Source organism: Coffea eugenioides, chromosome 2 (assembly GCF_003713205.1).
Source record: "Coffea eugenioides isolate CCC68of chromosome 2, Ceug_1.0, whole genome shotgun sequence".
Taxonomy (NCBI): domain Eukaryota; kingdom Viridiplantae; phylum Streptophyta; class Magnoliopsida; order Gentianales; family Rubiaceae; genus Coffea; species Coffea eugenioides.
This window is the reverse complement of record NC_040036.1, coordinates 73,294,479-73,306,730: the sequence shown is the minus strand read 5'-3', so window position 1 is coordinate 73,306,730 and position 12,252 is coordinate 73,294,479. Positions and strand designations below refer to the sequence as shown.

The window sequence follows — 12,252 nt, the reverse complement described above, 5'->3', positions numbered from 1 at the left end:
GAAATATTTAAGAGTAGTAGAGTTTTTAAAATATATTTTGGAATATTTTTTAAATATTAAAATAAATTTAAACTACTTTTTAAAATATCTTTTAGAGTAATTTTTAAAAAAATTTATAATATTTGAAAAATTAATTTTTAAAAAACTGAAAGATTAAAAAAAGCCCAAATATTTGGCTCATTGAAAGCTCTACCTCGGACTTCGATTAAAAAAAAATAAAAAAAAAGCTCTACCTCGGACTAGGGGTCATTCAATTGCTGTTCCCAATGTTGTGGTTAATTCTTCAAAAGCTAAAAGTATTGAGGGATCCTGTCGTAAATGCCCCTAGAAGTAGTCCAAGAAAATGACCACTTTTTCTGCTTCGGAGGATTTCAGCGTCCCGCGTCCGCGTGCGTTGTGTCTGTTTCTTGAAGGAATCAACCAATCCAAACAGCAGTTTGACGTTATTATTGTTTGATCCCGAATATTTCCAATCATTCTCCAGGATAATGGTTCCCCAAAATCCTGGGCATATTTTTCCTTTAGATTGAACTACATAATTTTTTTTTAAAAAGCTTTGTGTTTGAACAAATTCCCCCTTCTTATAGCATCGGTTTTCTCTTCAAAATCTGATACTTGGTGGGGGGAAAGATCCCAACTTTTCCGGCAAAAAATGGCGTCCCACGAAGAACAACAGAAAGAAACCATCTTCTCATCGTCGTCATCCTCTTCTTCATCTTCTTCTTCGTCTGATCAATCTTCTATATTAGGTCAGTCAGCTTCGTAATATCAAAAATTTCATCTATGTTTGAGGATGCCTATGTATTTGGAGTTTTTTTTTTTTTTGTGGTGGGGGAGGAGCTTTTTACCCTTTTTATTCTTTTTGGTCTGGCTGAATTCGTGGGTTCTGTCTACATTTTCGTTTTGTTATGTTTTTCAAGTTTGGATTTGTGATCTGTTATCTATGGATTAAGATGATCTGGCTATCTAATTTTGTTTAGATGACTTTCTTTTAAATTACAATTATAGTTTGCTTGAAGAAGAAGGCGGTAGCAATCTTGTTTTTTCTATCCAAAATGGGCTTGGATATAATAGGAGCTGATTAAGATAACTGAAAGGCCAAAAGGATAAATTGGTGTTGTTTAGACAGCATGAATTAGGGACTTGAAGCTGGATTTTGAGAAAATCCTTTTATAAATGAAATGTGAATTTTTAGAGATCCATTATATTGTAGGTTATAAAATTATGGTTATAAACTTATGGTTAACCAAGCTAGGTTTCGATCATTGCGATTCTAATCCTCTGCAAACTAATATGTCGTGCAAGTCCTTTGGTATTAATCTTACTTAAGCGATAGTATACCTGTCTATAGTTACAAACTTATTTGCTAAATCTCTAGCTGAACCAGAGGATGAAGTATGGGAAAAAAAGTTTCTTTTGTCCATCTTTTTGGATTATTTGGTACATCATTTTGATGAAACTTGCATGGTTCGATTTCATAGAATAGTGTTGCATTTTTCAAAATAGAACTCAGTTTGGGGATTTCCTTTTACTTGTATCATGCTAAACAATTTGCTTGTTTCTTTAGAACTTCGTGACAAGCATCAGAAGGAGCTGGAGAATCTGACATTGATGATACAGCCACTGAAGACATTTAAGTTCTTTGTTCTTGCTGTTGTTAATTGCCTTCAGCAACCAATACTTTACATTTCTGCCAAGAGAAGTTGGTTTGTCTTCATAAGTATCCTTGCCGTGGGTGGTGGAGTATTGATCAGAACCCTTTGGAGGCCAGATGAAGAGGTAATAAGCTAGCACTTCAATTTATTGATTTTATTACCTAAAGTCTTAGAGCTGTGGAAGTGCATTAGCTATTTTGTTCCAATATGAACAAAAGCTTTCTGTTGTTATTTCAAATTTAGAATATTATTGCTGTTCATCTTTGTCCCACTTCCAAAGGTTATTGTGGCTCTTAGCAATTAAATTTATTAGTAAACAGGGTTATCTTCAGCTTAATGTTTTATAGCAGATCAAATTGGTAGGCTTACCACTTACATTTGCCTTCTGGATTAATAGCTTCAGTTACTTGTTTAGATGTAATATGTACTGGATATTATGTACCCAAGATTTTGAGTATTTATTAGGTATAGGTAAGAATCTTATTGGAGCTGATATTCCCCACTCCCCCTCCTCCCACCCCCATAAATAGATGGTAGATTTACATTTTGTTTGCCGGAAGGAATGGTTACCTATTCTCCATTATCTATTTCTCTCAACTTTATTTTTCTGTTGCTGTGACTTGTTCTTTTGCTGTATTATAGTGGTTTTAAAGTGATCGAGGAAAATCAAGAGATGATGCATTGTTTCATTACTTTTGCTTAGAATCCATTTTGTGAAGTGCCAGCAGGATCCACTTTCTTGGGCAGTTCCCGTCATTCCTCTGTAGATTTGTAAAACCTTTATCCTATCTAATGCTAGATAAATCTAAATCACATCCATGAAAGTCCCTCCACCTTGTCTAAGTTTGGCTGGTTCATCTTCTCTCGATACTTTCTGCACTTTACTGGATAACATTTTCTGTTGCTTGCAGTTATTGTCCTTCTTTCACTCAATTTTTTACATACCCTTTACCTTATTAGAAAGTTTACTTAATACATGCATTATGGAATCCTTTCCTTTTGCACCTCACCAATGTCTTTATGCTTGCATAACTCTTGGGTTATTTGTTGAATGATTTGAATTGTCTCCAACACATATCAATGTATGTATTGCATGTATACTTCTTTATGCTTCTTACTTCTAATTACTACAATGGTGCTGCAGTATGTTCTGGAAATTGGCAAGTATCTCGAGTATGGAACCTGGTGGTTGGCTCTAGGTGTAGCATCATCAATTGGTCTTGGTAAGCGCAAATGAAGCAGTTACTGATCTTTTTATAGCTCATGATATCACTACTGTTTATGCAGAATTTCAGTTGTTCCTCTTTTTTTATCTACAATCCTGTTTAAATGGCAGTAGTATCTTATTGTCTTCGCATATAGAAAGGAAAAGAAAAAGATAATTCTGAGGATTTGTGAGTATTTCCATTAGGCCCGACACGAGGTTTCAATTTGTTAGCATGTTGCTGTGCCCCTCCACAACATTCTAAACCAGAATGTCCATTAGTATGAAGGGGAAATGTTCCTTCAATTGTTGGTTATTTTCCCCTTCCCCAAAGAAAATCTGACCTCAATTGTTTTCCATGTCTCAAGTTCCTTGAATACTTAATTGGCTTCAATTTGTAAATTATTGTTGACTTACTGAAACCTGCCTGAAGCTTACATTCCTCTTTATTTCACAATAATGGTAATGTGCTAGATCAGTTTTCCACATTTTACTGCCTTCCCTTTCTTACCATCCAGTTTTATGTCTCCAGGGTCTGGTTTGCACACCTTTGTTTTGTACTTGGGTCCTCACATTGCATTGTTTACATTGAAGTCTGTGCAATGTGGACGGTTCGACATAAAAAGCGCTTTATATGATACAATCCAGTTCAGAAGGGGTCCTTCATGGCTGGATACTGATTGCTTAACATATGGACCCTCATTGTTCCCTTTACCTGGTTCACGGGTTCCATTGACCAGCATATTGCATCAGGTTGAACTGGAGGCTATGCTATGGGGAGTTGGGACTGCACTTGGAGAGCTTCCCCCATATTTCATTTCTAGAGCAGGTAAATGAGGCTCTATGTTTCTATATCATCCCTGGAAAAGCTTTTAATTTCAGTTCATCTTTTTGTTTGTTTGTTTCTTTTTCCTTAGTTTTTTGCTGCTTTCTTCTTCTTCTTGGTCTGGGGAAAAGGGTTGGGGTGTCAAGGTCTGTCTATGCTTTTTCTGTTTTAAGGTTTTCTTCAACTAAAAACCCTAGATTTTACTGTATTCTATTTTACATGTTTATTATATTTTTCCTTCCTGAGTCAGGTGGGATGATTTGTATATCTAGGTTATTTGTATACTCTGTACATGTTAATTTATTTACCCTGTTGAGGGATTTTGTTGTTAAAGTGAGGACATTTTTGTTTATGGATTTTAGAAAAGTCTTTGGGTTTTTCAAGTTGATGATGCAGAAATGTCTGTTTCTGGGAAGAGAGGGATGGAGGGAGGGAGACAAAGTAGTTCCTCTTGAATCTATGAACAATGGTTATTAGGATCAGCTTGCATTTTTTTAATAAAATAAGGATCAAAGGATGCTCTTTAAAGAAACTGATCTTGGCTGGCTAGAGATATTCCAAAGTAGTCACTTGTCTTGGGCTGTATGAAGTATTCTAACTCACTACCAATTGCAGCATATATATCTGGTAGGAAGCTTGAAGTCATGGAAGATGTGAATGCTTCTTCAGAAGGAGATTGTGGAATTGTTGCAAATCATCTAAGTCAAATGAAGAAGTGGCTCCTTTCACACTCAAAACATTTGAACTTCTTCACAATTTTGGTTCTTGCTTCGGTAATTTAATTTTAATCAGCTTTGCACTTCGGCAAATTCTTCAATCATTTGCCTGGCATACATTTCATCTATTGGAATTTCTTGATCTCTAATTAATGTGGCATAGAAAACGGTTTTATTGGTCCTTCTCTATCATGTTTGCATAGAAAACGGTTTCCCTTTGTAATTGTATATGTCATTTATAGTTATCCAGGAGCCCCTGTTTCAAAGCAAAATCTCAAAGTGTTTGTCACTGCTTTAATTGTCAATCCCTATATATGCAGTATTTGTCTTAGCTTTCCATGAATAGAAGAAAGAAAGTGCTTCCATTTTCAAAATTTATTATATTCCTTTAGGTCTTCTCTTCTTTTTTGCTTCTATTCTCTTTTAAATACACCTCATATTTCCTCTCAGAGACTTCACTATTTGACTATATCTATATCTTCTGTCACTGAAAGGGAGAAGAGATAGTATCCTCAGAATGATTTGGCTGCATTTCTTTCTTTCTTGAGAATGTGCATAGCATTTTTTGTCTTGTGGAAGCCAGATAGATTTTATAATTTGCTTTATCTAGAGTATGTTTTAGATCATATTAATAGCCTTCACTAGTTCTGTCTATTTTTCCCCTTTCAGGTGCCAAATCCTCTGTTTGACCTAGCCGGTATAATGTGTGGACAACTTGGTATCCCGTTCTGGAAATTTTTTACTGCAACCCTGCTTGGAAAGGCAATAATTAAGACTAACATTCAGGTTAGCAACTTTCAAATAGGCTTGAGAATCCAGGTGTACGCTGGACGCCTACATACTAGTTTTTGTCTGTGTCATTCAATTTTTTATTTGAAACAATCATATAGTGCTTGTAGTACATTACCTATGTTAAAAATGGTGAATTAATCATTCGCTATGTTGATCGAATCAGTCTTAAACTCCTGAAAATTCTGTCATGTCTCCAAATCTTTGGTTTATATCTGAGGACAAAAATCATACTTTTCCAGATGTGTGTCTTATAAACCACCAGATAATTCTAGCTGAGTTCGATGTTTGCAATAAATCTTTGAATGAAGTCGCGATATTACAAGTACTGCTTAATATCCAGTTAATGAGTAAGAACACATTTAAGGCTCGTCTGTATTGTCTGAAGTTGTTGTCATAATCATCTTCCTTTTTCTGAAAGGCAAGATGAACACACTAAAACCATTTTTAGTTTCTCTAATATTTAATGTTGTTTGTCTTGCCAAATCAATTTGTTTGGCATGTCAAGCAAACTCTCCATAAAGCCTCATGGGACTGAGATTTTACTTCTTTCTTGTTTGACATGGCACAAGATAATTATGGAGAGTTCGCTTCCAGTTGTTGACCCTTTGCTTTCACTCTTTGCAGACATGTTTTATAATATCAGTTTGTAACAATCAACTTTTGGACTTGATTGAAACTAAATTAATTTGGTTTCTGGGCCTTGTCCCTGGAGTTGCTTCTGTCTTGCCCAACCTTGTGGCAAAGCTCCATTTTGTCAGAGAAAAATATATGGAAGCCTCTCCTCTCACTCCGTCCAATGCCAAGGTAATATTTTTGTTTTACTTCACTACTTCCTGCATTGATGAATATATGCTTCTATAATGGCCACGTTTTTGGTTTCTATACCACTTATATACATTTGAAAATAATTCTAATAATGATCAGCTTTAACTAAAATACTTTCCGTGGAATTACTCCTCAGCATGTCAAAGGTTGGAAAGTTGTATCTGGGAAAACATTGATTTAGACATGGTTTAAGGCAGCCCCGAGGACTGTTGTTAACATTTTTGTTGCATCCCCCAAGATGCATAGTATCATGCTTTGTTACATGGCTTAATCTTGACAACATGATTTTCAGGCTAACCAAAGACTGTATAACCCAGCTGTTACCTGAATGTGATTACAGGTCATGGATGTAGTAGTTATACAAAACTCTTCTCTAGGATTGACTACACTTGCACTCCTTGAGATTTGTTGATACTGCAACTAGACACCCTTAGACATTGTGGAACCCTTTATTAGGAACAAAGAGAAACAATCTATATAATGTTGTTAAAGAATACATAAACTAAGAAAACAAAACCTTATAACTTTCTTTTAACTGCCTCCATAATAACCCCCCCTACTTACATTTTCCAGCTAAGTTGGTTACAGAAATTCTATCGCATCTGCAATTCTTGAGCATTCCGATACTGAATTGAATGGATCTTTCCTCGGCCTGGAGCCAGTCTCATCCCCAGCCAGATACTTCTCTAGTCCAACCTAAACCTCAACAGCTTCCACATCCTATTCTTCCCCTCCTGCCAAGTGCTAACAACATTTCCAGGCCAGAGCCTACCAATCCACCTCTCCTTCCCTACCTGATTTTCCCTGCCCCTATGAACATTTGTGCTTTCCCTTTCCTTTCCTCAACTTCTTTTCCCAATTCCTGGCTGCCACCCCCAGTGAAAGCCACTGTAAACACACCACTGCACTTTCCTGAATATAGTATCAATTCCCAATCAACATACGTGTCAACAACAGACCCTTCCCACCCCTCCTCACTGTGCTCCTTCCACTCAAAAACTGTAGGCCCAATCCTACACTCTTCCCCTTGCTGACTGCAGTACCCCTCTCCTGCTTCCTGTCCTAGCCTTTCCAACTTTCCATCACCTCCTGGAGTCCCTATCCCTCCCCCAACCCCCAAAAACTCAATGACAGAGCCAGGATTTGTCATCAGAAGAGGGGGGGTAGGTGGGCATTCGGAGATAAAAGAATCCAAAATATAAAATTTATATTTTTTTTGTAATTAAAGAATGTTAATTGAGATGTAAAAGCTTTTATTTTTGTTACTGCAAATGACGGTTTCAAATATAAATCAAATTGAATTAAGTGGAGTATTTTTCTAGGCACGAAGTAAGGAAAGTAGAAAGATTACATCTTTGTTACAATACTACACATATAAAATGCTATATGTACAATTGCAATTTCTCAAAAGTTAGGGGCAACCACCCTGCTGGTCACCCCTCCCTCGGCCACTGTCCCTGCTGCCAGTGTCTATGTCCTTGTCTCTGGGCTATGTGTACTTGTGATCATTGTTAGATGGTTGAAAGGTATACCTTTAGGCATGTCTCTCTTTGCGTGCATCTTTCAAGCATGTGAGAGTGTACAGGGCAGCTCTGTATCCGTCAGTGCATGTGCTGTGTGTGTCTGTCTGTGCATGGTGTCAAAGTGATAACATCATGGGGAAGAGGAGGGACTGGAGTTGGACGAGGAAGAAGAAGGCGGCGAGGAATGGAAGCATTTACCAAAGAATGTGTGTGAGTGTGTGTTTTTTTTAAAATAATAATTTCAAATTATAGAGCTTGTCATGTTGTGGTTACCCTGGGATGGTGGTGATGCGCTTCAGACTCCTTCAGTGTGCATTGCAAGGTTTATTTTCTAAATGGGTGGTTATTTAGTATTCGAGCCCTCAAGGTCTGAATGTAGCATGGATGACTCTCAAGGAGTTGTACATGTATCTAATTGTTTTCTTTGAAGGGTTTTTAGGAAATCATCGTAAGCTGCTATGAGTGCATAATAAAATCGTTCTGCAGACTTATGTTTACCTTTCTTTTTCAGGTGAAGAAGTGGAATATTTCCTTGGCTTCATTTTGGAACTCTGTTGTACTGCTCATTCTTTTGAATTTTTTGGTGAAAATTATAAATGGAACAGCCCAGAGTCATATGAAGCAACAACATGACAAGGAAATGGCTCAGCTGGAAACCAACTGAGGTATTTAAAGACCTTAAGGAAAAATTAGGAGCCTACAGTTTGCTGTAGTTTTAGCTTTGCTAAATCAATTATAGGTTCATGATTTGAGCCAAGATAGAACTCTACCAATGTACAGATTTGTTGCACAATATCTACCATTAGTAGAGGCTATAATTTGATTGACTGCCTCGTCCTGTATATTCCACAGATGTAAACAATAGGGCAATGATTGGAAGTTGGAACGTCTGATTAATTCTCTTTTGGGCTGTCAAGCTACAGTCAATTCAGTTGCCAATGTATATAGGATAATCTGTACTTTGACATCGTTACTTAATACTATCATGCCCTTTTGTTGTGTGGATGCGTAAGACGGAACAATTTTACCGTCTGTGGCTCAGAAATTTCACTCCTAGCAACATTGCCTGGTAGTATGGCGTTATTAGGCTTCCAGATTTCAATCTTCTGCAATAACTTTTTGTTGCTAGTGTCAGGGCAAGATTACATTTGTACAATCCATTATATTCTAAGATTACGTTCTTCTAGTTACTTGTCTTCTGGATCCATGACATTACTTGGTATCCTTTGGCATCAGCTAGGTAATCAACTTCTTAAATTTACACCAAGTTCAGCTGTTGGAGCAATGAGAAATGTAACTATTCAGAATTTCCATTTTCCTCGAGTGTGATATCGTTCAAGGCATCAGAATTCACAATAAGTCCATCCACCGGCGATTTTGATGGTAGTACCATTTACGATGACTTTAGGACGACCATATTCTTAGCATGGCAAACGATTTTGGTCACCTTCCAAGCTTCCAAACTTCCAGCAACCTCATTCAGCTGGAAATGGTAAAGTACTCGTCCAACAAATCCTTAAGTAGAAACTGAAAAGGCCCTATGACAAGCATACAGATATCATCTGTAGTCAAATGCAGAAATCTGCCAAAAAAATAATAATAATAATCTACTCATATGCAATAGCAATTATTATCATGATCAGAACCAGTAGTGCTAATAGAATTGTACTAAATAGATCACCAATTCATTCTTTGGCATTAAAGAGTGAATAAGCAACACCAAGATTAAATAATATTAAAGAACAGCTTTCTTACAGAAAAATAAACATCTTTACATAACATGATTAAAAATCAAGTGATCCATCGTTTACATGTTTTAACAAAGAGTTTCATGAAGTACAATGTACAAGAAGGTTAACAAATTATCCTTCTCATTTAAGTAACAAGCTTTAGAGTACAGAATCCATGCTCCAGTGTTTCAACCAGAACTTACAAACATTTTATAACAGACAATTTCTGCCATTACTTGCAGGCTTTATTCAGTTAAGGTTGTGAACAAGGAAATCTTCTTCACAAGAGAGATCACGTTTAAGGCATGGATACATACAGATGAACATGATGAACAAGCATAAAAAACATACAGCACGAAGCATCCCCTATACAGGGCTCAATTCAAAGCAGGCCAGTACAGCAAGAAGGTAGCTGCCCTTGGAGACTACATACTTCTTGAAATTTTCCAAGACAAAGTCTGGCTCTATGACTGCTCTAAAATCAGGCCAAACCCATGTGCCTCTCCCATCTCAGATCCTCAGAAAATTGCATCATAGCAGCTCGAAGGTCACCATCAGAAATAGATAAGTAATATTGAGCAGTTCCGTCATCAGCTTGCATGCTCCTCCTCAAAGAGTCAATTACCCTTCTTCTCCCCTCTTCTGTGGTCAACCTATTTAACAGATTACCAAGCTTTCCATCAGGGCCACCTTCAAGATACAGAACCGCTACTTCCCTTTTAGCATAGGTATCTAATTCTATGTAGCATGTGCCGTTCACGAGAAGCTCTGGTTTGCTTACAGGAATTAACAACCTCTGTCTTGAGTATATGCCATGGTCACTCATCATATTGTTCAAGCGTTTGATGTCCATAACCTATAAATAAAAATAACAAGGAAACAATTTACAATTATTTGATATTTTTGAACAATGAAAGTAAGCTTCTAGTATGGTCTATTAGGGCAGTAGTGAAAAAACGGCCATAGAATTTTCAATCATGCAATAAACAAAGTCTTCATGTGCTAAATAGCTAAATTATAAAAATTTCTGCCAGGTATGTATGAAAGCTCTCAGGAAAACAACCAATGGAGGGGGGCTGCTGTAACAATTCTACGATAAAGCAAGCAAGAACGGTGGGTACAGGGAACACTTTCAAATTAAAATAACAACAGTATCCAATAGCAGCACAAAGATTCTAAACTAGCAAATAACCAGCTGCAGTAACTTCACAGATCAAAGAACCAGCTGAAGTAAATTCATAGATTCGATTTCCAGAATTGTGCATTCCTACTTGCAGGCAATTTGAATCCCAAGAAATCATTTTAGGTCTCTAACCAAGCTTACTCGAAATTTTCTTCCTTCCCTGTCCATATTACATCCCTTCTCTTCCTCAAGTAGATCAGGTTACTGATGCATAAGCTGCATCTTATCTTAAAGCATAAAAGAGACCAAGAGATCTCGTGATTCTTCTTTGGACCCACACGACTAAATTTTTCAAAAGCTATTACATAAATGAGACATGGGTAAATTTGTATGTTCAATATAACCATTTGCTAGTAAAGTATATACCTGAACAGAGTACTTAACAGCCAGGCCAGCGACGGTGTCGCCGCGGAGGAGGTGGTGAGAAATGGCGAATTTGGAGATACTATTATCTCTCCAGAAGCTTCCAGAGCTAGGATCACCGATAACATCCTTGATTTTCCACCGAGCTTTAAAAGCCCTCGTCTGCATTTCCCTGTCGGAGGCGACAAAGCTCCACAGCCGGCAAACGCAGGCGGCGCGTGCCAAGTCAGAAAAAGGAAGTTTTTCAAAAATAGCCCGGAGAGTGTCTTGGCATAACAGAGCAGAATAATTGGAATTCATCGGAGATATCGTCCTGTGGGTTGACTCAAATTCTCCATCTCCGCCAGCGGCGGAAGAGGAGGTGGTTGTTGTGGATAGCGGGGATTCTTGAGGCGGGTTTATTAGGGGTTGGTGGAGTTGTTCTTCTTCTTCTTGATTACAACAACATCCCATTATTTGGACTCTCGAGTGGGGTTAGTGGAGGTTGCCGCCGGCAACTGGGCCGCCGAGAGCTGGGGAGGAGAAAGTCGGTAAAGAAGACGGAGGAAATGAGATATGACTGCAAATATTTGGTCACAAATATTGTGCCTTTTTCTTTCTCTTTTAGCAAAATTTGATGTGAGCCCCGAAAATATTATGCTATACTAATATTGCCCTCCATTAACAATGAGAATTGCAATAAGCGACCTTGGATCGAATTAACACATCAAATATTTATATGTCCTAAACATCTCAATTTGAGTATTGCTATCAATTACCAATAAATGTTGTTTGCGTTTTAAAAACATTTTTGATGTATTACAAAATTAAAATAATTACTATTTTTACAAATTTAATTTAAATATTACCGTAACTGTTATTCGCATTTTAAAGTCATATTTAACATGCTACGAAATTTAATTAATTAATTATTATTCTTACTTGTATCTTTAGAACATGTTAATTAAGTTACCGGATTAAATTAATTTAAAAATATATTTAGAATAAATTTTATATACACCATCACCTTTAAATTCATAATATACACATAAAAATTAATTTTTAAATTTAAATTTTACATAATTATCATTTATTCAATATTGACAATGATTAATCCATAGGATTAAGGTACATAGACCAACTTGCATCACCAATTTCAAACAAAAACTAAAATATCACTTTGTTGGTTAAGAATTTGATATTCTTAATTGCCCCCACGTGTATGGGGTTGTATTGATAAATACGTTACTAAAGGAACTGAATTGGAAAGTTCTTTGTCAAAGTACACTTGAATAGTTTTCACACCAAACCGTCAGACCGCCATTTAGTTTCACAAGTAACCTAAGCTTAATTTTTCTCCAAAATTTCTCTGGATGGAACATAACAAAGATATACTCCTCTCCAAAGTGCAGGAAGCAAGCAACAGCTCCCAAGTCCCAACTAGCAAGAATTGAAG

The 12,252-nt window shown here is 36.8% G+C and overlaps 2 protein-coding genes across 2 annotated transcripts; one reads left to right on the top strand and one right to left on the bottom strand.

Annotated features, from left to right (window-relative positions):
• Positions 1-323: 323 nt before the first annotated feature.
• LOC113761383 (vacuole membrane protein KMS1-like) lies at positions 324-8,546 on the top strand. Its single transcript, XM_027304345.1, has 9 exons — positions 324-749; positions 1,568-1,779; positions 2,800-2,878; positions 3,392-3,688; positions 4,301-4,458; positions 5,071-5,187; positions 5,818-5,997; positions 8,053-8,206; positions 8,394-8,546. The coding sequence occupies exons 1-8, from the start codon at positions 653-655 to the stop codon at positions 8,203-8,205; spliced, it is 1,293 nt and encodes a 430-aa protein (XP_027160146.1). The 5' UTR covers positions 324-652; the 3' UTR covers position 8,206; positions 8,394-8,546.
• Positions 8,547-9,292: 746 nt separating this feature from the next.
• LOC113760475 (F-box protein At1g55000) lies at positions 9,293-12,195 on the bottom strand. The gene is made up of 3 exons (XM_027303055.1): positions 12,085-12,195; positions 10,821-11,329; positions 9,293-10,127 (listed from the first exon to the last, which is right to left on the bottom strand). The coding sequence occupies exons 2-3, from the start codon at positions 11,268-11,270 to the stop codon at positions 9,753-9,755; spliced, it is 825 nt and encodes a 274-aa protein (XP_027158856.1). The 5' UTR covers positions 11,271-11,329; positions 12,085-12,195; the 3' UTR covers positions 9,293-9,752.
• Between the last annotated feature and the right edge of the window lie 57 nt (positions 12,196-12,252).

Excerpts from the sequence above, each read along its gene's own strand:
- LOC113761383 (XM_027304345.1), top strand. The coding sequence starts at position 653 with ATGGCGTCCCACGAAGAACAACAGAAAGAAACCATCTTCTCATCGTCG. Across the intron at positions 750-1,567 it reads TGATCAATCTTCTATATTAG|AACTTCGTGACAAGCATCAG; the intron begins GTCAGTCAGCTT and ends TTGTTTCTTTAG. Across the intron at positions 1,780-2,799 it reads TTTGGAGGCCAGATGAAGAG|TATGTTCTGGAAATTGGCAA; the intron begins GTAATAAGCTAG and ends ATGGTGCTGCAG.
- LOC113760475 (XM_027303055.1), bottom strand. The coding sequence starts at position 11,270 with ATGGGATGTTGTTGTAATCAAGAAGAAGAAGAACAACTCCACCAACCC. Across the intron at positions 10,128-10,820 it reads CTGTTAAGTACTCTGTTCAG|GTTATGGACATCAAACGCTT; the intron begins GTATATACTTTA and ends TTTTATTTATAG.